This window comes from Salvelinus sp. IW2-2015, linkage group LG7, assembly GCF_002910315.2.
Source record: "Salvelinus sp. IW2-2015 linkage group LG7, ASM291031v2, whole genome shotgun sequence".
NCBI lineage: Eukaryota > Metazoa > Chordata > Actinopteri > Salmoniformes > Salmonidae > Salvelinus > Salvelinus sp. IW2-2015.
In genome coordinates, this window is record NC_036847.1 from 9,293,371 (window position 1) to 9,319,154 (window position 25,784).

At 42.8% G+C, this 25,784-nt stretch overlaps 2 protein-coding genes across 5 annotated transcripts in view; one reads left to right on the forward strand and one right to left on the reverse strand.

The window, feature by feature from the left end:
- tprg1l (tumor protein p63 regulated 1-like) overlaps window positions 1–25,784 on the reverse strand; it is a 325,294-nt gene that overhangs the window by 70,183 nt on the left and 229,327 nt on the right. The window lies entirely within an intron of this gene.
- The window catches only part of acot7 (acyl-CoA thioesterase 7), a 69,232-nt gene that overhangs the window by 42,073 nt on the left and 1,375 nt on the right, over window positions 1–25,784 (forward strand). For all 4 annotated transcript variants that reach the window (XM_023990911.2, XM_023990912.2, XM_023990913.2 and 1 more), the window contains one exon: window positions 7,018–7,202. In XM_023990911.2, the coding sequence (XP_023846679.1) occupies window positions 7,018–7,202 (185 nt within the window). The remainder of the gene's footprint in view (window positions 1–7,017; window positions 7,203–25,784) is intronic.

Below are 25,784 nucleotides of genomic sequence, written 5' to 3' on the forward strand. Positions count from 1 at the left end.
CATGTTCCCTTGGCCTACTCTCTGCACCCACACAATTAATGATGTGTTTATACAGGACTTTGACTTATGGTGTACAATGTTTTTGGTCCGCAAAACAGCACTGAACTCCGTTGCAAAAACACCATAATACTCAAATGTTTGTAGCAGGAATTATCTTGTATTTTTTACTATGTCAGTGTCAAGGCTGTAAATATATATGTGTTACTTGCGATGTATGCGTTACCTGGTCGTTTTGAATTGCAATGTACAGTATATAGGTCATATGACACCTGAAGATTTTAGGTGAATATTCCCTTGACACATTGGGGCGTGCAGGCTTACCTTCCTAGCAGGAGATGGGAGATGGGTGAGAGTAAGTGACTTGTTCTCTACGTAGTCAGTTTCCTGGTCTGATGTATCCCATCTGGCAGTCCGTTTTGCGGCTGTAGAGGAGTTTGAGGCAGCGGTTCAATTTGTTTCTCTGCACCTCATCCATCACCCTGAATGTGTGTGTGTGTGTGTGTGTGTTGTGTTGTGTGTTGTGTGTGTGTGTGTGTGTGTGTGTGTGTGTGTGTGTGTGTGTGTGTGTGTGTGTGTGTGTGTGTGTGTGTGTGTGTGTGTGTGTGTGTGTGTGTGTGTGTGTGTGAGAGAGGAGAGAGAGAGAGATCCCTCTCACTACATGGATTGACTGAGCCCTTAATTTGACCCCCCAGTTGCCTTTTCACCTCATTTAACACCTGATACAGTGGGGCAAAAAAGTATTTAGTCAGCCACCAATTGTGCAAGTTCTCCCACTTAAAAAAGATGAGAGAGGCCTGTAATTTTCATCATAGGTACACTTCAACTATGACAGACAAAATGAGAGAAAAAAATCCAGAAAATCACATTGTAGGATTTTTTATTTATTTATTTGCAAATTATTGTGGAAAATAAGTATTTGGTCAATAACAAAAGTTTATCTCAATACTTTGTTATATACCCTTTGTTGGCAATGACAGAGGTCAAACGTTTTCTGTAAGTCTTCACAAGGTTTTCACACACTGTTGCTGGTATTTTGGCCCATTCCTCCATGCAGATCTCCTCTAGAGCAGTGATGTTTGGGCTGTTGCTGGGCAACACGGACTTTCAACTCCCTCCAAAGATTTTTCTATGGGGTGAATCTGGAGACTGGCTAGGCCACTCCAGGACCTTGAAATGCTTCTTACGAAGCCACTCCTTCGTTGCCCGGGCGTGTGTTTGGATCATTGTCATGCTGAAAGACCCAGCCACATTTCATCTTCAATGCCCTTGCTGATGGAAGGAGGTTTTCACTCAAAATCTCACGATACATGGCCCATTCATTCTTTCCTTTACACGGATCAGTCGCTCCTGGTCCCTTTGGAGAAAAACAGCCCCAAAGCATGATGTTTCCACCCCCATGCTTCACAGTAGATTGTGTTCTTTGGATGCAACTCAGCATTCTTTGTCCTCCAAACACGACGAGTTAGGTTTTACCAAAAAGTATATATTTGGTTCATCTGACCATATGACATTCTCCCAATCTTCTTCTGGATCATCCAAATGCTCTCTAGCAAACTTCAGACGGGCCTGGACATGTACTGGCTTAAGCAGGGGACACGTCTGGCACTGCAGGATTTGAGTCCCTGGCGGCGTAGTGTGTACTGATGGTAGGCTTTGTTACTTGGTCCCAGCTCTCTGCAGGTCATTCACTAGGTCCCCCCGTGTGGTTCTGGGATTTTTGCTCACCGTTCTGTTGATCATTTTGACCCCACGGGGTGAGATCTTGCGTGGAGCCCCAGACCGAGGAGATTATCAGTGGTCTTGTATGTCTTCCATTTCCTAATAATTGCTCCCACAGTGATTTCTTCAAACCAAGCTGCTTACCTATTGAGATTCAGTCTTCCCAGCCTGGTGCAGGTCTACAATTTTGTTTCTGGTGTCCTTTAACAGCTCTTTGGTCTTGGCCATAGTGGAGTTTGGAGTGTGACTGTTTGAGGGTTGGACAGGTGTCTTTTATACTGATAACAAGTTCAAACAGGTGCCATTAATACAGGTAACGAGTGGAGGACAGAGGAGCCTCTTAAAGAAGAAGTTACAGGTCTGTGAGAGCCAGAAATCTTGCTTGTTTGTAGGTGACCAAATACTTATTTTCCACCATAATTTGCAAATAAATTCATAAAAAATCCTACAATGTGATTTTCTGGATTTTTTTTCTCATTTTGTCTGTCATAGTTGAAGTGTACCTATGATGAAAATTACAGGCCTCTCTCATCTTTTTAAGTGGGAGAACTTGCACAATGTGGGCTGACTAAATACTTTTTTGCCCACTGTATATGTAACAAAAGGCTAATCTCAATAGCTAGTCCAGGTAAATCATGACATCACAAGTGGGGAGGGCCTTTTTTCTGTTTTGTTCTCTATTGCTCCTCTATTGTTCCTCAAGCATCAGGGATTCCCATCAGACCAACTCCCTGAAATCAAAGCAAATCAAATTTTATTTGTCACATACACATGGTTAGCAGATGTTGATGCGAGTGTAGGGAAATGCTTGTGCTTCTAGTTCCGACAATGCAGTAATATCCAACGAGTAATCTAACCTAACAATTTCACAACAATTACCTTATACACACAAGTGTAAAGGAATAAATAAGAATATGTACATAAAAAAATATATGAATGAGTGATGGTATAGAACGGCTTAGGCAAGATGCAGTGGATGGTATAGAGTACAGTATATACATATGAGATGAGTAATGTAGGGTATGTAAACATTTAAAAGTGGCATTGTTTAAAGTGGCTAGTGATACATTACATCAAGATGGCAAGATGCAGTAGATGGTATAGAGTACAGNTAAAAGTGGCATTGTTTAAAGTGGCTAGTGATACATTACATCAAGATGGCAAGATGCAGTAGATGGTATAGAGTACAGTATATACATATGAGATGTTTACATACCCTACATTACTCATTATATGAAGTGGCATTGTTTAAAGTGGCTAGTGATACATTTATTACATCAATTTTTCCATTATTAAAGTGGCTGGAGTTGAGTAGGTATGTTGGCAGCAACCACTCAATGTTAGTGATTGCTGTTTAACAGTCTGATGGCCTTGATATAGAAGCTGTTTTTCAGTCTCTTGGCCCCTGCTTTGATGCACCTGTACTGACCTCGCCTTCTGGATGATAGCGGGGTGAACAGGCAGTGGCTCGGGTGGTTGTTGTCCTTGATGATCTTTTTGGCCTTCCTGTGAAATCGGGTGGTGTAGGTGTCCTGGAGGGCAGGTAGTTTGCCCCCGGTGATGCGTTGTGCAGACCTCACTACCCTCTGGAGAGCCTTACGGTTATGGGTGGAGCAGTTGCTGTACCAGGTGATGATACAACCCGACAGGATGCTCTCGATTGTGTATCTGTAAAAGTTTGTGAGTGTTTTTGGTGACAAGCCGAATTTCTTCAGCCTCCTGAGGTTGAAGAGGCGCAGCTGCGCCTTCTTCACCACGCTGTCTGTGTGGGTGGACCATTTCAGGTTGTCCATGATGTGTACGCCGAGGAACTTAAAACTTTCTACCCTCTCCACTACTGTCCCGTCGATGTGGATAGGGGGGTGCTCCCTCTGCTGTTTCCTGACGTCCACGGTCATCTCCTTTGTTTTGTTGACGTTGAGTGTGAGGTTATTTTCCTGACACCACACTCCGAGGGCCCTCACCTAATGCTCCCTGTAGGCCGTCTCGTCGTTGTTGGTAATCAAGCCTACCACTGTAGTGTCGTCTGCAAACTTGATGATTGAGTTGGAGGCGTGCATGGCCATGCAGTCGTGGGTGAACAGGGAGTACAGGAGAGGGCTGAGAACGCACCCTTGTTTTGTCTCACCAGGGGTGATGGTTGGATTCGCGTTTATCGTCGAAGAAATGAGCGTTACACCTAGGCCTGTACCGATTTGGAGGTGGAGTGTAACGCTCGAAGAGGATGGGTGTGGAGTCAGGCGCAGAGAGCAGAAGTATCTGGGGGAAAAAACGCTTTAATGTTCAAAACAGGAACACGTACAATGGGTGACGCCGAACACAGGCGTAACATACCAAACCCAAGTGCAACTGGCAAATCCGGACAGCGAAAACCCAACAATAAACAGAGTACACCTCTAACATAAACAGTAACAAGCCCGCACAAACACAAGCGGGCTAACCGAACTTAAATAACCCCAACCCAAAAAACCCAAAAAGGAACAGGTGAAAACAAATAGACAAAACCAAACGAAAAGGGAAAAGAGGGATCTTTGGCAGCTAGTAGACCGGCGACGACGAGCGCCGCCCGAACGGGAAGGGGAGCCACCTTCGGTGATATTCGTGACATGGAGGGTCCGTCATTGTCTGGGGCGGTGTGTCACAGCATCATCGGACTGAGCTTGTTGTCATTGCAGGCAATCTCAACGCTGTGCGTTACAGGGAAGACATCCTCCTCCCCCATGTGGTACCCTTCCTGCAGGCTCATCCTGACATGACTGTCCAGCATGACAATGCCACCAGCTATACTGCTCGTTCTGTGCATGATTTCCTGCAAGACAGGAATGTCAGTGTTTTGCCATGGCCAGCGAAGAGCCCGGATCTCAATCCCATTGAGCACTTTTGGGACCTGTTGGATCGGAGGGTGAGGGCTAGGGCCATTCCCTCCAGAACTAGCAAATCTGGTGCAGTCCATGAGGAGGAGATGCACTGCCATACTTAATGCAGCTGGTGGCCACACCAGATACTAACTGTTAATTTTGATTTTGACCCCCCCCTTTGTTCAGGGACACATTATTACATTTCTGTTAGTCACGTCTGTGGAACTTGTTCAGTTTATGTCTCAGTTGTTGAATCTTGTTATGTTCATACAAATATTTACTCATGTTAAATTTGCTGAAAATAAACGCAGTTGACAGTGAGAGGACGTTTCTTTTTTTGATGAGTTTATATTGAATTGTTTTAAGAAGGTCGTACCAAGGATTATTTTGCTATTTGATTTAGAATTTTAACACCCCTTGAGTTATAAAAAAAAATATTAAAAAGTATTTGATGTTATACAAGCTCATTGAATAACAAATTCACTAGATGGAACAACAGATAGTCCCTCCCAAAAAATCTAAAGGAAGTTTGTTCTGAAGTGTCTAACCTATATCTGAGAGATATAAGAAAGACCAGGAAACATGATTATTATAATTTTTTTTTTACATGTATTTAACCTCTTATTTTTGTCACTAAACAGTCTCCATATATACTGCCATTCATTTTTTAGATAATCTGATAATCTCCCTGGTACCGGGGGACCTTGAGACGAGTCTTGTGAGGCCTACAACCGACATGTACGTGTTCATGAGAGTCTCACCTTTACACATAGGGGTCATATTAGTGTTTAGCCTAAACTGTTCGGACTACAGACAATTTTGTGAGGAGGCCGATTTTCGCTGTTGTGTCATGGTCTGACAAACACCGCTCTAACTCTGTGACCTTTCACCGCAGATGTGGAACTGTTACATCGGCGGATGCGGTGGATTGAGACGCAGATATCGCTAACTTAAACAGAGAGATTTTGACGGGGATGTTTTTATGACGCTAATTCGATTTCTGCAGGTGCGCGGACATTGATCTTAGGCGGTTGAAGGGTTTCATTGGGCTATTACTGGACTACTTTTGTGTTTGTGTCACTGTTTCTGTACTGACTAGAATCAGGACCATTTGAAAGATCTAGGGTGAGTGTGTTTACCACTTGAGACCAGTACTAGACCCAAAGCAAAAACCATCAGAACTCGTGGTGCCGAGTTGAGGCCCCCTGACTGTATAGACTGTATTTTCAGTAGTTCAGGCATTACAGGAGAGGCATGTCTCGTAAGGCTGTCTCTCTCATCTGGCCGAGTGTAATGGAAAAATAAAAAGAGGTGAAATTGTGATGAGATCCAGAGTTGATAAGATCAAAGCGAGCAGACGTGAGAGGGAAACTTTGGATGACGAGTGTGGTTCCTGGCATGGTTGACGCACGTCTGTGCAAAGTCTCTGGTCTCAGTGCCAGCGGCAGATGTACTTTCTAGATATACTGCCTGTTTGGCCTTTCAGGTTCACGTCCACATTTTTTTAATGTTTTCCGTTCAGTTTTATTGTGAATGTTGTGGATGCATTGAAATGTTGATTAAAAAATTATTACTTTAAAAACTTTGAACAATAAAAACGACATTTTTCTTCTTAATACACCATAAAGTGGTCAACCAATATATATATTTTTTTTACAGCACCGATTATATTCAGTGTCTATGTTCTCAACAAAGACCATTAGCAAAACCAACCAGATGTAAATTCCCACTTAGTTGTCATCTTGTGCCGGAGGATATGCTGCTGTGAGCACTTTGTAGTTGTTAAACATTGTTGGCTGAGATAAAAGTGAACAAGGATGAAAAACAAATAAGTCTTAATTATTCCCTGGGTGGATGGAACATTAAAAAAGTTGAGTTGTTCAGTGCTTAGAAATAAAGATGTGTTCTTACTTTTCATGATATCTTTCACTCAGAGGCACAGGCACCAGATATTGTGTTGTACAAGTCATTGAATGACTTTGTAATAAACATGTAACGAAGCCAGTGTTGTTGTTTTTCGGCCTTGCAAAGCCAAATTCTAAACTGTTGCCTGGCATCTTGGAACCTTCAACTTGTAATTCCTGTGCCTATTCATAGTTTGACTTTAATCTCTCGCAAATCTGAACCGGAACACAGGTTCAGAGGTCTAATTCACTTCCAGAACCCTGTACTTTAGCCAACTCCTCTGACTATTATTGTCATACCATTGGCAACATTTTACTTGTAGTAATGCACAGCATGGGCTAAATCGCTGTAATACTGACAAATCCTCTAGCCGCGGGATGTCTCAACTTCCCTTTGAACAATGTCCACAAGAAGGTAGCGATTATTTATGTAGATATCACGTCAAATTTGCTATGTGTGGTAATTGCATGCTGCAGTATTGCTGTTATGTTAAAGGGTACATGTTCCTTCTTAAATGTTCCTTCTTCGTCTCCAGGCTGTGTGGTAACTGTCTCGGGGAGGGCGACATTCGCCAGTAACAAGTCTATGGAGATCGAGGTGTTTGTGGACGCCGATCCTCTGATAGAGGCTGAGAAGGGGAAGTACCGGGCCGTCACAGCCTTCTTCACCTACATCTCCCTGGACATGCAGGGCAAGCCTCTACCCATCCCCCCTATGAAGGTACCATATACATATAATATACATATAATTTCAGCTGTTGGCTGAAATTCTCCTGACTGCCCACAAACAAAATCTTATCCCATTGGAAATTCATGAATTGCATTTCAATTTACTTCCTGAACAGACTGAATTCCAGACGGAATTGACTCCAACCCTGCTGTTTGGCGTCTACCATAGAAATATAATTCCTAGAACATAATTCTATATCTATGGTAGGCACCAAGCAATGGGGTTGGAGTCAATTCCGTCTGGAATTCAGTCTGTTCAGGAAGTAAATTGAAATGCAATTCATGAATTTCCAATGGGCTAAGATTTTGTTTGTGGGCAGTCAGGAGAATTTCAGCCAACAGCTGCAAACTGAATATGCATTGTCTTGTGTAAGTGACCAATTTGGTTTGCACACTAATTGAAGACTATCAGCCAACAAGTCCAGGGCCTGTATTCATAAAGCGTCTCTACAGTAGGAGTACTGATCTTGGATCAGGTGCCCCCTATCCTTGTAATTCATTGTGATCTATAAGACGAAACTGATCATAAATCAGAACTCCTGTTTGAGACGCTTAATGAATACGGGCCCAGGAGAGTGTGGCAGTACATCTAAGGAGCTAAAAGGGTCATTTTTGAATTGCGGTAGCATTTGCATCCCTCGCATTTGCAACCATGAAAAACACTTTAAAACCTGTTTGGGAAAGGCGTGCCGCTAGCGGGACACCTCGACAACATCCGGTGAAATGGCAGAGTGGCCAAATTCAAATTAAATTACTATAAATATTAAACTTTCATGAAATCACAAGTGCAATACATCAAAATAAAGCTTAACTTGTTTTTAATCCAGCCGCCATGTCAGATTTCAAAAAGGCTTTACGGCGAAAGCAAACCATGCGATTATCTGAGGACAGCGCCCAGCACACAAATGCATAACAAATCATTTTCAATCAGGGAGTTGCGACACGAAAGTCAGAAAAAGCGATATAATATATGCCTTACCTTTGAAGATCTTCTTCTGTTGGCACTCCAAAAGGTCCCAGTTACATTACAAATTGTCCTTTTGTTCGATAATGTCCTTCTTTATATCCATAAAAACTTAAAAACTTATATCCATAAAAACAAAATGCATACAAAATGAATCCCAAACGTTACTAATAAACTTAAACAAGTCAAACAACGTTTATAATCAAACCTTAGGTATCCTAATATGCAAATAAATGATCAAATTTAAGACGGAGAATAGTATGTTCATTACCGGAGATAAATAAGAAAGAATGCGCTTTCCTCCACGCGCTTGGAAACACTACAGCCAAAATGGGAGCCACCTAAAAAAAACTACAATTTCTGGGTCATTTTTCCAAAACCCAGCCTGAAACTCTTTCTAAAGACTGTTGACATCTAGTGGAAGCCCTAGGAACTGCAATTTGGGAGGACTTGGGCTTATAATTATAGTACTAGCCATTGAAAACAGTGGTAAGGTGAACATTTTTTGGGGGGGATGGTTTGTCCTCGGGGTTTCGCCTGCCGTATCAGTTCTGTTATACTCACAGACATAATTTTAACAGTTTTAGAAACTTTAGAGTGTTTTCTATCTAAATCTACCAATGATATGCTTCTGGGCCTGAGTGACAGGCAGTTTACTTTGGGCCCGCTTTTCATCCGGACGTGAAAATACTGCCCCCTATCCCAAATAGTTACACATCGTACATGTTTTTGTTTACATTGGTCTGTTTATCAATGATAAAACGTAATGCAAGTCATTTATACAGCAAAACTTTCTGTTTATGCATTGTTTAAAGCTAGAATCCTTAATTGGTGAAACGGCCACGTCAGTTTGGGATATTATACAACAACAAAGAAGTTACTGCAAACAACAAACACCGTTTTCTTCCCCTCTGACGTCACTGCACGAGCGATAGAACAGCACAATATGGACTGCAATTTTTACCTCGATGCGTAACGCTCCCCACCTCGGCTTCGTCAACAAAACAATAACAACGGCCATGGGGCGGACTGTATCTTTAAAGTACTTAGAGCAATCTTTAAAGTACTTAGAGCAAGCAAATTTGCTTGTCCCGGTAGTGACCCAGTAGAGTTGTGTTTCAGGGATTTTGAGATTTAGATATCTATTATTTTTTTATGATAGAAAGTAAACAAACTACTTGTATATATTGTATATATCATGTGTCCAGAAGTTTAATGTCATTGGTGTTACCGCCTTAAAAATGACAACGATTACAAAGATATACAAGGATCTTTAGCGTTCCCTCTAGTGGCAAATTGTTATTGGGGGAGGGGTCTATATTAAGTATTAGCTAATCACACCCTTTTAGTCTGTCATACATTTGAGGATTCCATTGATAATTTGATTAAAAGTGTCACTTGGTGTTACTCAATTTAAATGAAGGGAAATTACATTGTGAGCAAAATTATTAATCATATCACTTTAGTAAATTATTTTTAAAGGGTTAATTAGGTTAGATTTGAGCATCTGTGACCTCCATTTCAGAAAATCCTATTTGACCTAAAATGTATCATTGGTGTAACTGTCAAATGGTGTAATCTCAGTTAACCCAGAACCAAAGTCTTGCGTATTTGGTCAGATGCTCGATTAAGTTCTGGGTCCATACGTGTTAAGAGAAGAGACAAAACGAGGATCGGAACCTGGAACGAAGAGCTCCCACCCTCTCTCTTTGCAAGTTAGGGGTAGGCCAAATGTCCCCTCCCCTTCCGAAATGTAAAAGATGCTAACACCTGGGAAACTAATACTGCTCATTATCGCACACATCCTGTTGTCATGACAGACCTACAGTACCATTCATGTTTACGTAGTCTTTCCGTGAGAGATTATCATCGGTGTTACTACTTCTACTGGTGGCACAATGGTATCAAAATGGTACAACATATTTAAAGTCATTAAGCTGCCATATTAGTTGATTTAGAATGGGAATATGTACCCAAATACATTTAAATATTTTTTTGTTGTTGAGAAAATTGAAGTTCATTTTCTTTTTTAAATGCCATTGCAAATGCCACTGCAATTCAAGAACGATGCAAAAGGCAGACGGAGTACATTGGTTTTTCCTGTGTTATTTCTTTGAAAATAGGCTGGAATGGAAAATGTGCAAGATGAAAGGCTTGCAAGTTAGTTTTGATAAAAAGCAAAGTGTGGAAATGAATTGATGTGGCGGTGTGTGTGATGCGTTTCTTAGAGCACTGTAGGTAATACAGAGCTTACCCCCCCCCCCCCACACACACACACACACACACACACCTATCCGTAGCCACTCTGCTCTGTGTCGTTCTCTGTCTTGCTCTTACTACCATGCCAAGGGGATTATAATACCACCAGTATACACTCCACCCTTTTGGAAAGGAACACCATCTATCCTACACAGACTGCATCCCTAGCCTAGACACTTCCTAGCCACATCAGAAAGACAGAACTGAATCCCCTTCAGTAAGCACACATTTCCATTTCAGACAAACCTCTCTGGCTTTAGCATTGTCCTTTGTGCATTAATCAGCTAGGTTACCGTTTTAGACGGTATTTCAGATCCTGATCACAAGGCCTTTGTTTTCAGGGAGATCGAAGAGTGGCGCTGAACATTATTGTAATTTCTGGTGCACGCTTGCTTTTAAAACGCTTTTAAAAACATCCATCTCTTTTAAGAATTAGGCCAAATGAGGCTAGGCTGCCAGTGCTCCTGTGCTGAGTCATCACATTACTGGCAAAACAATAACAAACATAACATTGTAGATTTCAGTGGCCCATTATGTATATTTCTCATGATACACTAATAGTAATAAATAAATAAATCAGTCAATCAGTACTAACAAGGAAGATAATATTGTTGGGGACGAGGGGTCTTAATGAAGACTTTTTATGGCTTGGCCGAGCGCTCCAACGATGGACGGTGTACCCATCCGTACACCATTGATCTGAACATTTCTATTCCTAGCAATCCCACTGAGCCCCAGAGGCTGGCATCACATGCAAGAGGAAATGTGTAACGTGTATCACTACAATCAACGCCACGACTGATTTTAAATGAAATCTTAATTAGAAATATACTACTAAATTCATATTGGCAATTTTTTGGTTGATCTGCTATTTCCTGGAAGAAGTCGCTTTGTTTTCTACGTCTTGGCTATCATACTGGATTTGGCACAATATAAGATGAAAACAAAAAATAATCAAACTCATGAAAAGACAAAATAAACTGACAGTTGGTGTGTGTGTGTTTGCGTGTGTGTGTGCGTGCGCGTGCGTGCGTGCGAATTCTGGCCTGTATGTGTTCTTACTCAGGGCACTGAACCATGTGCAATTTAAGCAAAAAGAGTGCAGTTGACTCGGTACTGAAATAACATCACAACGCAGTGTTTTGATTGCCATTCACTCAGGGTCTATAAAAATAATATGAACATTGGCTGAACAAATGTCAACGTCTCCTTCTGTAATTGCACTTGTCACGTTGTGACCGATTACACATGTTCCAACACTATAAATAGCCTATCGACAGGCCTCCGCCTGACATATTTTGGCTCCAGGTAATTTTTGCTCTCTCAAGTGAAAAATCTCTGCCGTCTATTTTTAGCGTTTCCATTTTTAGCTCAGCAGGGAGGGGGGAGTGTGTGTGTGGGGGGGTTAGTTGGGATTGGCTGCTAGTGTCTGTGGATAGGCAGAGGAGGGGAGCGGAGAGGGGGGATAATCAGCCTCAGCATCAGTACCCTTGAACATGGCCACAGTAAGAAAATAGTGAAAATGAGTCAAAGTCCACAGACTGTGTGTCCCTGAAAGACGTTGTGTTTCCATGGAGCCAGGAGTGGTACGCCCATGTATTAGGCTCTCTTCTCTGTACAGATGGGAGTGACAGTAGATACTGGGCAAAGAGCAGACTGGACTCATTGGACAGACATTTACTTTTTTATATTTTATTTTTGCACCTCCAAGTATGATATATTACGTTACAAATGCAATAATGGTCTGGTTACTTAAGACAGAAACAAAATGATGGAGGTCGGATGGGTGGGAATATACCGTCTAGCAATCCAAAGGTTACGTGTTGGAGACAACTGTAACATTTTAGCTAACCCTTTTCCTTAACTTAATTCACCTAACCTGCTATGTAAATTATCCTAACCTTTGTTGTTAGCTCTCCTAACCTTTTCAGTAAATTCTCCTAACCTTTGTAATTTGTTCAGCTAACCAAAAATGTACCTCCTAAGCAGCCTGGTTTCAGAAAAAGATGTATAATACGAATGATAAGTTACTTCATCCAATTCGTATGATATTGTACGACCGCTTTTCAATTCATGACGTAACCTAACGTCAAGTAATATATCATACTAAATGGAGGGAACTAATTTACATACCAAATCCTACAAATTTCCCTGAGGCCAGGTTGCAAAGAGATTAAGAAACATTTTGTGATGGAGAGAGAGAGAGCTGGAGGGCGAGAGAGAGAGAGAGATGGAGAGAAAGACAGGGAGAAAGAGGAAGGGAAAGATGAAGAGAGAGAGAAAGAGGAAGATGGAGAGAAAGAGAGAGATGGAGAGGGAGAGAATAAAGATGGAGAGAAAGATTGGGCGAGAGGAAGAGGAGGAGGAAAAGGAGAGAGTGACTTGACAGCCCTGGGTTTTTATTCCTCTTTCTGGCTCCCTCCATCCCTCCCTGCCTCACTCCATCCCTCCCTGCCTCACTCCATCCCTCCCTGCCTCACTCCATCCCGCTACAGAGCTGGCATAGTCTCAGCTGGCCCCTTTGACATGAAAACAAGCAGGGTTGTCATGGCAACCTCCACTAGATCACATGAAGCAGCCTGCAATTATTTTTAGATGCCTCCCATTGAACATGATCATCAACCGGTTAATGGCTGTGCCCATGTCAGGATTGTACCTCAACAATATTTTCGAAACAATTTTTTCCCGTTGATAATATTCAAAAAAATATTTTCTACCACTTCAAGTCCACTGATCAAAGGTAGTGAGAACAAGTCGACTTGTAAAATAGATCAATTTTGACGATGTGTGGATTGATGGCATATCATAGTGTATTAGATTCTAGAAGGGAGGGAATAGAGAATGAAAGTTGTTGGGATGAATCCCACCTCTGATTCGAATGAAAAGCCAACAGGGAGGATTTAGATTTTTCACCCAATATGTTGTTTCATGTATTCCAGAAGCTTTTAATTGTGCAGCTTGACATCCATGCGAGGGTAGAAAGTCTATATTTAGGTTTAGAGCTTTGCCACACAGTGTATTTGAAACTAAACACTATTTGGACTACAACATATGCTAAGTTGAAGAGTCAAAATGTCACCCTTTATCTCACATAAACACACATACATACATACACACACACAACACCACCACACACACACACACACACACACACACACACACACACACACACACACACACCACACACACACACACACACACACACACCACACACACACACACCACACAACACACACCACACACACACACCACACACACTATCCTTATGGGACCAAAACATTTATTCCCATTCAAAATCCTATTTTCCTTAGCCTTAACCTTAACCCCTACTCCTAAACCTACCCCTAACCTCGAAACCTAAACCTCACCCCCAATCCCTAACCCTAATTCTAATTGTAATCCTCACCCTTAACCTAACCCCTAAAATAGCCTTTTTCCTTGTTGGGCCTGGTGAAATATCCCCACTTGTCCGAATTTTCCTTGTTTTACTATCCTTGTGAGGACTTCTGGTCCCCACAAGAACACTAAAACCAAACACACACACACACACACCTAGGACACCATCCAACCACATACCACTAGTGCAGATGGCTATTATTTTTCTTTTACTGGTTACTTACTGTTTAGTGCCACTGTTCAGGCGAGGGTGGCATTTGGCATGTCACTGATGCCTGTGACTGCTCCAATAACAGGCCATGCCAACACAGCGGAGCCCTCTGGCATTTCTCTGGCACCCTCTGAGCTGGCCTCCCTCCACCCTCGGTGCCAAGTTTCTGCCACTGCATCCATCATCACCCTCTCAGTCTGTCTACAGCCTTCTCCTGCCCTCCTTTTAGACAGCTAACAGACAACTGATCTGTAGGTCTCAGTACTGGGGCTGTGTCTGAAAAGATTCCCTTTTCAAGGTATGTTGTGCTGCTTTTGGCAGCCCAAACTCCAAAGGGTTACGTGCATATACAGTAAATCATTTTGGGCAGGCCCTGTTTTAGACTGCAGACGACTGTTCTGTGGGTTTGGGAGGTCATGGGAGTACTGGGACTGGTCTTGCATTTGAAATGGCACCCTATTCCCTATGTAGTGCACTACTTTTGACCAGGGCTCACATTCCCTTTGTATCACAGGATCCCAGCTTGTACCTTTACTGCTTGCCAGATCCAATTACTTTTTATTTAAGCACTCACCCAAGATTGGGTGTTTTCAATTGGTTAATAGTTCATGACGAGTTGGCTGGACTCAGACAGAGTTTTTCCTGGGTCACATGGTCATCATCTCAATTACTTTTTAGATGTACATTTATTTCATATAGCAGACACTCTTATCCAGAGCACTTACCACCCCCATCTTGAACAGAGGTCTTTAACAGCAAAGCAATTTTGCTGTAAATCTGTCTCTCTCGGCTTTCTCTTTCTCCCTCTCTCTCTCTCTCTCTCTCTCTCTCTCTGAGTGTCTATCCTTGAGTAACCTCAAGATAATGTCCCATTATGCAGGACCCAGTCGCTCTCAGGCCAGTTACAAAGGCCTAATGCCATAGATAATTGAGCCATTATGGACGCAACAAACCACTTACAGTACAAGACCCCTTTTTGGCCCTGACACTACAATAGTCTATATTAGTAGTATATACCTTGAAACCCAGCAACAGCAGGCACGTAAATGGCTACCCATACAGGACTAGCCATTTCATATCATCGACATACAGTTGAAGTCGGAAGTTTACATACACTTAGGTTGGAGTCATTAAAACTCATTTTTCAACCACTCCACAAATTTCTTGTTAACAAACTATAGTTTTGACAAGTCGGTTAGGACATCTACTTTGTCCATGACACAAGTTATTTTTCCAACAATTGTTTACAGACAGATTATTTCACTTATAATTCACTGTATCACAATTCCAGTGGGTCAGAAGTTTACATACACTAAGTTGGCTGTGCCTTTAAACATCTTGGAAAATTCCAGAAAATTATGTAATGGCTTTAGAAGCTTCTAATCGGCTAATTGACATTATTTGAGCCAATTGGAGGTGTACTTGTGGATGTATTTCAAGGCCTACCTTCAAACTCAGTGCCTCTTTGCCTGACATCATACGAAAATCAAAAGAAATCAGCCAAGACCTCAGAAAAAAAATTGTAGACCTCCACAAGTCTGGTTCATCCTTGGGAGCAATTTCCAAATGCCTGAAAGTACCACGTTCGTCTGTACAAACAATAGTACGCAAGTATAAACGTCATGGAACCACGCAGCCGTCATACCGCTCAGGAAGGAGACGCGTTCTGTCTCCTAGAGATGAACGTACTTTGGTCCGAAAAGTGCAAATCAATCCCAGAACAACAGCAAAGGACCTTGTGAAGATGCTGGAGTTAACCGGTACAAAAGTATATATACTGTATATCACAGTAAAACGAGTCCTATATCGACATAACCTGAAAGACTGCTCAGCAAGGAAGAAGCCACTGCTCCAAAACCAACATAAAAATGCCAGACTACGGTTTGCAACTGCACATGGGGACAAAGATTGTACTTTCGGGAGAAATGTCCTCTGGTCTGATGAAACAAAAATGGAACTGTTTGGCCATAATGACCATCGTTATGTTTGAAGGAAAAAGGGGGAGGCTTGCAAGCCGAAGAACACCATCCCAGCATCATGTGGGGGTGCTTTGCTGCAGGAGGGACTGGTGCACGTCACAAAATAGATGGCATCATGAGGGAGGATGTGGATATATTGAAGCAACATCTCAAGACATCAGTCAGGAAGCTAAAGCTTGGTTGCAAATGGGTCTTCCAAATGGACAATGACCCCAAGCATACTTCCAAAGTTGTGGCAAAATGGCTTAAGGACAACAAAGTCAAGGTATTTGAGTGGCCATCACAAAGCCCTGACCTCAATCCCATAGAACATTTGTGGGCAGAACTGAAAAAGCGTGTGCGAGCAAGGAGACCTACAAACCTGACTCAGTTACACCAGCTCTGTCAGGAGGAATGGGCCAAAATTCACCCAACTTATTGTGGGAAGCTTGTGGAAGGCTACCCGAAACGTTTGACCCAAGTTAAACAATTTAAAGGCATTGCTACTGTTAGGTTCTTATTTTTCAGAATAAATTACTCACGGACACTAGAGAACCTTTAACCTTTAACCAAGTTTAATTATTCCCAAAGGTTCTGTACAGCTGTACTCAGACACCAAAACATTTATCTTCGTCACAGTTATATACATCCTACTTAAGACACGCCTTCTCTCCAGTCCTTACATCTTATGGTTCAACAGAAAGAGGGTAACAGGATATCAAACCCGTATTACTCCCTTACGGGAATCTGTCCTCACCCCTGATCTCAACCCCTCCTTCATCTAATCCACAGATGTCCATCTGTCTCCCCTGTATCAACACGGTGCTCTGCTCCCATCCCCCAACACATTCCACAGCTATCTGTCTTTCTACAGAGGCCCAGTCTCTTTCTCCTTGGATTCTCCTTTGATTCTATACTTCTTTCCTATCATTTATTTAATATCTCAATGTTCAAAATGTCGAATCCAACACTACCAAATGCTAATTGAGTGTACGTAAACTTCTGACCCACTGGGAATGTGATGAAAGAAATAAAAGCTGAAATAAATCATTCTCTCTACTATTATTCTGACATTTCACATTCTTAAAATAAAGTGGTGATCCTAACTGACCTAAGAAAGATAATTTTTACTAGGATTAGATGTCAGGAATTGTGAAAAACGGAGGTTAAATGTACTTGGCTATGGTGTATGTAAACTTCCGACTTCAACTGTATAGTGTAGTGACCTCATTTTTAAAGTCTACTGTTGAAACAAAAATGGCTGTGTCCTGTAAAAAAGGGAGGTGAGTGGACCACTGAAGTGTGCTTCATGCGATGTAGTTGTTTTCTGTTAGTACATAAATTGTTGTTTTGGGACAATGCAATAAGCTTTTTCACAGGGAATAGCATTCTCTTTGTTTGCTGTTGCAAGTGAGACGTCAGAGGTGACAGATTTGATGGGGGGATGGAAACTGAAAGGAAGGAAACTGATTTGAAAGCGGTCAGTTAGAGGGAGAGGAAAAAAGTCCCGCAGCGCTGGTAAAATGGAACCGCGCGTCTAGCGCTTCCAACTGACTGAACATGGTGTATTGAGGCTGATTTGAGAAGCCATTGAAATTCAATGAGCGCAGCTACGTGGGCAGTTAAGGGAAAGCAAGACAGAGGAGATATTGTGGCTGACCACATAGTCCTGTATTTGGAGTTCGTAGCTGAGGAGAGCACTGTCTAAAATTCAGGGATGTTGTTAATGAATCCTATTCTCTTTTAAAAGTCGGGGTATTTTATGAAAGAATCTGAGAAGGTGTCCAAATGTTGTGTGAAATATATGTGTAACAGACCTTCATTAAGCCAGGCGAGCTCACTCAAGCACTGTATTTGAAATGATTTCAAATAATTTTTGAACCCAGATCTGATTTTTGATTTTATTTAACCTTGATGTGTAATGATTGCATTAAACAAAGATACAAACCACAACACAGTAGTGGTTTAGTCTGTCCTATAAAAACATGAATATAGTTAAGCAATAAGGCCAGAGAGGGTGTGATATATGGCCAATATACCAAGGCTAAGGGCTGTTCTTAGGCACGGCGCCACGCGGAGTTACCATGGTTACCATTGTAATTTTAGCAGGTTTTGTTTTGTCATACCCGTGGTATACGGTCTGATATACCATGGCTGTCAGCCAATCAGCATTCATTTTGCAGTTTACCACTCCTTTTACTACCAGACCAGATTGCTGTCCGTTATAAGCGTTCATAAAACAGGTGAATATAATCTGAAAAATATGGGAAATGCAGCTTGAACGTTATAAAGAGGATTGTTGTGACTGAATAATTTTCTAATCGTGACATCTACATGTGTGGGGGTTAAACAGTAGAAAGAGATGGTGGTGCAGCGTTATCATTGGTGATTAGGACAAAGCCACCGAGGGAATACCAAACGATGCAGAGACACAGAAAGGATATTTAGCCTAGCACTGGCGTGTCTCATGTAGTTATGCAAATGCACATCAATGGGTGCACAAACACATGCACGCACACACACACTCACATAGACATGCACACACACATGGACGATGATGCATGTCAAATCAAATCAAAGTTTAACATGTACACACACTCTCTCTCTCTCTCTCTCTCTCTCTCTCTCTCTCTCGCTGTCTCTGTCTCACACACACTCACACCTCAGTTTCCCATCCTCTCCATAATCATTTCCTCACCGATGACAAAACAATAGCGAGACACATTTCACTCTGACTGTTATGAGCTACCTTGTTCATTAACAACCGTCAGATCTAGATTTTAATTGGCTTCTCCCATTAGACAAAATGCCACATTATACCTGTTGTGAACTGCAGTGTCCTTGGTTACGTGTGTAATTAAAGACATAAAACCCAGAAAGAGGGAGCGAGAGAGAGCAAGGGAGAGAGAGAGAGAGTGCGAGAGAGCGAGCGAGGGAGAGAGCGAGGGAGAGAGAGAGAGGGAGGGAGAGGTAGAGAAATTACAGTGCAGTGTTGTATCCTCCGCTGCATGCAAACAGCTTTAAGATAATACAAATAACAAGAAGACATGTGGTGTGTAAGATATACCACTGCTCAGACGTTCTTATCAAAAACACCTTACTGTAGAGTGAGTTCATACATTATTAGCTTGTGTATGTGATACCTTGGGGGATTGAACCCACAATCTTCTTTTTGCCAAGGCTATGCACTTACCAACTGAGCCACACAGGACCAGGTGTATGTGTATGTGTGGTGAGCCATCGTCTTGACAAAAGGTTGTGTTTGTTATATTCCCGAAGTCCTCCCTGCCTTAACTGTTAGTACCTAATCAGCTGGGCTGTGTGCCATGCAGTCTCTCTGACTACACAGCCTCTGCCCCTTCAGCTTAATTCAATTTGTTCAAGACGGGAACTGTTTAGTGCCCTCTGCCCCCCCTCCCCTCCCCCTCCACATACACACACACACAAACACACACACATGCGAGCATACACACACGTACGCACACACAAACACACACACACACACACTCATCCAATGCCCAGAGCAACAGGACAGCCAGTGACCCAGGAAGGAGTTCCTTCAAGGTCACATGATGTCATCCTTTGGAAGAAAAAACAGCTGAGGCAAAGACAAATGTTTATTTTAGCTCTCAGATGGCCTCAGTGTTGTAGAGAGTGCTTTAGACATGCACCATGTCCATGTTACACTAACTGCTGGCTAATATAGGATCATGTTTTCCTCTTTATTGCAATACAGATTCACCTTTGCAGTGTGTGTGGTGCAGTAGTCATGTGAAATAATCTAGAAGTGTAGGTACATGTAAATGTTAAGACACATTTTTATTTATGGATTATGTTAATTGCGTAAATTAAAAAGTAAGTGCATCAACATGAGTTGTCCATTCATAAAATGTGTAGGGTAAATTGCCACAGTAGATTTGTCGTGGTATACTAGGAAATATTTGATTTCAGTAGCACAGAATGATTGTCGAATGGTTAAATCTATGCTTAGTCTGGCTCAGTGAGTAGTTTTAATTTATACCAGAGATAATAGAATCCTGTGGAAGTCAAAAATTCTTGAAAGATTTTGGAGGAAAGCAGGAGTTGAATTTAACACCGATAAAAGCTTTAGAGAGCGGTAGTACAGTGGTCAGTAATGGTTTCAATTGTGATCAGCTGTGCGCGGGATTTGAGCTCATATGGTTTAACGAGAGATCACCTGGAGAAAATACGTTGGCCACCAATGGCTGCAATCGGCCCATAGTGTTTTTTTTAAAGAATACCAATATTATCCCTGATTTAAAGACAACCCAGATTTTTCTAAAGAATATTATTGTATGTATAATAATAATTTTTACATTACATTTAAGTCATTTAGCAGACGCTCTTATCCAGAGCGACTTACAAATTGGTGCATTCACCTTATGATATCCAGTGGAACAACCACTTTACAATAGTGCATCTAACTCTTTTAAGGGGGGGGGGTTAGAAGGATTACTTTATCCTATCCTAGGTATTCCTTAAAGAGGTGGGGTTTCAGGTGTCTCCGGAAGGTGGTGATTGACTCCGCTGCAACCTTCGCGTGCGGTGAGGAGTTTGTTTTCCACCATTGGGGTGCCAGAGCAGCGCAACAGTTTTGACTGGGCTGAGCGGGAACTGTACTTCTCTCAGAGGTAGGGAGGCGAGCAGGCCAGAGGTGGATGAACGCAGTGCCCTTGTTTGGGTGTAGGGCCTAATCAGAGCCTGAAGGTACGGAGGTGCCGTTCCCCTCACAGCTCCGTAGGCAAGCACCATGGTCTTGTAGCGGATGCGAGCTTCAACTGGAAGCCAGTGGAAAAAGCGGAGGAGCGGGGGTGACGTGAGAGAACTTGGGAAGTTGAACACCAGACGGGCTGCGGCGTTCTGGATGAGTTGTAGGGGTTTAATGCACAGGCAGGGAGCCCAGCCAACAGCGAGTTGCAGTAATCCAGACGGGAGATGACAAAGTGCCTGGATTAGGACCTGCGCCGCTTCCTGCGTGAGGCAGGGTCGTACTCTGCGAATGTTGTAGAGCATGAACCTACAGGAACGGGTCACCGCCTTATGTTAGTTGAGAACGACAGGGTGTTTGTCCAGGATCACGCCAAGGTTCTTAGCACTCTGGGAGGAGGACACAATGGAGTTGTCAACCGTGATTGGCGAGATCATGGAACGGGCAGTCCTTCCCGGGAGAAGAGCAGCTCCGTCTTGCCGAGGTTCAGCTTGAGGTGGTGATCCGTCATCCACACTGATATGTCTGCCAGACATGCAGAGATGCGATTCACCACCTGGTTATCAGAGGGGGAAAGGAGAAGATTAATTGTGTGTCGTCTGCATAGCAATGATAGGAGAGACCATGTGAGGATATGACAGAGCCAATGGACTTGGTGTATAGCGAGAAATAGGAGAGGGCCTAGAACAGAGCCCTGGGGGACACCAGTGGTGAGAGCACGTGGTGCGGAGACAGATTCTCGCCACGCCACCTGGTAGGAGCGACCTGTCAGGTAGGACGCAATCCAAGCGTGGGCCGCGCCGGAGATGCCCACGATACGCTCGGAGAGGGTGGAGAGGAGGATCTGATGTGTAATAATATTATCGAATCTCAGTGGGCCTCAGAAAAGGAAAGGGTTGAGAACGCTTGAGCTACATATTTTTGGTATATTTTCATAGATAGACAGATTTATTTCACGATTAAAACAAAATACAACCACATGTGGATAATGCGTTTCAATCATCGAGGATGGCACAAATGTAACGAGTCCTGTGTGTTGCTGGTGAGAGAGTCAGGCGCAGGACAGCAGATACGAGTTTAAAAAAACTTGCTTTACTCAAAAACGACAAATATACAAACTAACATCTTGAGCACACACAGACGGACCGAAATTACAATAAACAATCACCTCACACAAAACCATGTGGGGAAACAGAGGGTTAAATAATGAACAAGTGATTGTTGGGATTGACAACAGGTGTGTGAAACAAAGACAAAACAAATGGAAAATGAAAAGTGGGATCGGCAGTAGCTAGAAAGCCCGGTGACGTCGACCGCCGACGCGCCCGAGCAAGGAGAGGGACCGACTTCGGCGGAAGTCGTGACACACAAAAAAGTTTGAAAACGTATTTCCATGTTCCTCTTAAATATATGGTTCAAAAGTTAACAAACATAAACATAGTAGTCCTAGGCTCCACAGGAGGTCTAGCCTGCTAGCCCATACTTTGGTTTACTTTAATTTATAATTTAAATTTTTCACCTTTATTTAACCAGGTAGGCCAGTTTGAGAACAAGTTCTCATTTACTACTGCGACCTGACCAAGGTCAAGAAGACAGTGCGACACAAACAACAACACAGAGTTACACATGGAATAAACCAGAACCCATACAAGTCATCACAAAATAGGAAAAGTCTATATACAGCTGTGTGCAATATGGTTAAGGATAGGTAAGGCATATAAATAGGCCATAGTTTAGCGAAGTAATACCATTTAGCATAATGTAACACTGCATTGAGTGACTGAGGTGTGCAGATGATGATGCTTGAATGTAGAAATAAACTTGGTGTGCAACAAGAAGCGAAAAATGTTAAATTAAAACAATCATGGGGATTGATCGGTATGGTATATTTGATGGGCTTATTTACAAATGTGCTGTGTACACAGCTGCAGCGAACGCGTAAGCTGCTCAGATAGCTGATGCTTAAAGTTAGTGAGGGAGATATAAGTCTCCAGATTCAGTGATTTTTGCAATTCGTTCCAGTCATTGGCAGCAGAGAACTGGAAGGAAAAGGCGGCCAAAGGAAGTGTTGGCTTTGGGGATGACCAGTGAGATATACCTGCTGGAGCGTGTGCTATGGGTGGGTGTTGTTATGGTGACCAGTGAGCTGAGCTGAGATAAGGCGGAGCTTTACCTAGCAAAGACTTATAGATGACCTGGAGCCAGTGGGTCTGGCACCGAATATGTAGCGAGGGCCAGCCGCCGAGAGCATACATGTCGCAGTGTTTGGTGGTATATGTGGCTTTGGTGACAAAACGGATGGTACTGTGATAGACTGCATCCAGTTTGCTGAGTAGAGTGTTGGAGGCTATTTTGTAGATGACATCGCCAAAGTCGAGGATCGGTAGGATAGTCAGTTTTACGAGGGTATGTTTGGCAGCGTGACTGAAGGAGGCTTTGTTGTGAAATAGGAAGCTAATTCTAGATAAAATTTTGGATTGGAGATGTTTAATATGAGTCTGGAAGGAGAGTTTACAGTCTAGCCAGACACCTAGGTATTTGTAGTTGTCCACATATTCTAAGTCAGAACCGTCCAGAGTAGTGATGCTAGTCGGGCGGGTGAGTGCGGGACATGATCGGTTGAAAAGCATGCATTTAGTTTCACTAGCATTTAAGACCAGTTGGAGGCCACGGAAGGAGTGTTGTATGGCATTGAAGCTCGTTTGGAGGTTTGTTAAGACAGTGTCCAAAGAAGGGCCAGATGTTTACAGAATGGTGTCGTCTGCGTAGAGGTGGCTCAGGGAATCACCCGCAGCAAGAGTGACATCGATATATACAGAAAAAAGAGTCGGCCCGAGAATTGAACCCTGTGGTACCCGCATAGAGACTACCAGAGGTCCGGACAACAGGCCCTCCGATTTGACACACTGAAATCTATCTGAGAAGTAGTTTGTGAACCAGGCGAGGCAGTCATTTGAGAAACCAAGGCTGTTGAGTCTGCCGATAAGAATGTGGTGATTAACAGAGTCAAAAGCCTTGGCCAGGGCGATGAAGACGACTGCACAGTACTGTCTTTTATCGATGGCGGTTATGATATCGTTTAGTACCTTGAACGTGGCTGAGGTGCACCCGTGACCAGCTCGGAACCGGATTGCACAGCTGAGAATGTACGGTGGGATTCGAAATGGTCAGTGATTTGTTTGTTAACTTGGCTTTCGAAGACTTTAGAAAGGCAGGGCAGGATGGATATAGGTCTGTAACAGTTTGGGTCTAGAGTGTCACCCCCTTTGAAGAGGGGGATGAGCACGGCAGCTTTCCAATCTTTAGGGATCTCGGACGATACGAAAGAGAGGTTGAACAGAATGGTAATAGGGTTGCAACAATGTTGGCGGATAATTACACATATAGTACCAGTCAAAAGTTTGGATACTGTAACGATTGTCTATTTCGTCCTCCTCATCGGACGAGGAGAGGCGAGAAGGATCGGACCAATATGCAGAGTGGTTCGTGCTCATGATGATTTATTAAAACCGAAACTGAACACTGAAATACAAAACAATAAACGAAGTGCAGAAAACCGAAACAGTACCGTGTGGTGAAAACACTAACACGGTAGACAAACACCCACAAAACACACGTGAAACCCAGGCTGCCTAAGTATGATTCTCAATCAGGGACAACGATTGACAGCTGCCTCTGATTGAGAATCATACCAGGCCGAACACAAAATCCCAACATAGAAAATCACACATAGACAACCCACCCAACTCACGCCCTGACCATACTAAATAAATACAAAACAAGGGAAAACAGGTCAGGAACGTGACAGATACACCTACTCACAGCAATAGAAAACAACTGTTGATGTCTGTATACAATGCTCCAGGCTATGACAATGTCTTCCTATTCTTTGTTTTGTTATGTGTTATACAGTACCAGTCAAAAGTTTGGACACACCTACTCATTGAAGGGTTTTTCTTTATTTTTACTATTTTCTACATTGCTCGAACATTAGCCAGCTTTTGACATTCTTTTTAAATGAAGTTATGGCGTTGCTTTGAGTTGCTGTGGTAGTTTGTTCCACTCAACAGCGCCGGTATATAAAAAGGTGTTCTTACCAGATAGACACTTACATTTCAATTTGATAGGTACCTGGGAGCTGAGTCAGTAATAATTCTATGGACCGGACTATATCTTGTCTATTGGATATGACAGTTAGTACAGGGGACAGAATAAGTAGTAGGAGGAAGTGTACAATAAAAGCAATGGGTCGGCTTTGAACCCGTGTGATGTGAGCCCTGATTCATAAGTTCCAGGGGCAGCGGCTTTGACCACTGGACCACCCCAGGTCACCGCCACCCGCTGATTAATAGTTATGTGAAGATGGGTTTGTCATGGCTAGGACACTGTAGCTGGATGTGGTGAATCCACGGTGTGCCATAAGGTTGAGATGCCATCTGTCAACAGGTGCCCAAATATGCAGAGTCATGGGAAATTGCACAGTTTTACCCACGGTGTGTTTGTGTGTGTGTGTGTGTGTGTGTGTGTGTGTGTGTGTGTGTGTGCGACCTATTTGCCCGCATTCCTGTCTGCTGTACATACAACCACAAACCCAACATCTGCCCCTCACTATCAACTATCAGGCCTGGGTGCAACGCACAGGGCGTAGACCAGGGGGTGGACACATTGAGTGGATTATCGTGAATGCACCGGTCACACATTGCCGCATCCGTACTGAAGCTATTCCAAAACATTATCTAGCCTAGTAGGTTCTCATGTAGGTTTGAATTATTTCGCAAAATCTGAGTGAGTCACTTGAATGTATCTATGATCCCACTACTTATTGGAGCAATCTTTCAGTATCATTCTATGTGGAACTTGAAGCACATTTCATCGTTTGTATAAAGCTCAGCATAAATATCCTTATATAAGGCTTATACATGATGCTTCTGTAGGTCTGGGTGACGTCCATGGTATCAGAGATGTGTTCTCCCTGCTATCATGAAGTGGTTCTACAGAAGGCTGTCTGTTCGCTGATTATCTTAAGCTCCAGTACGTAACATCTCAGTGCTAGAAGC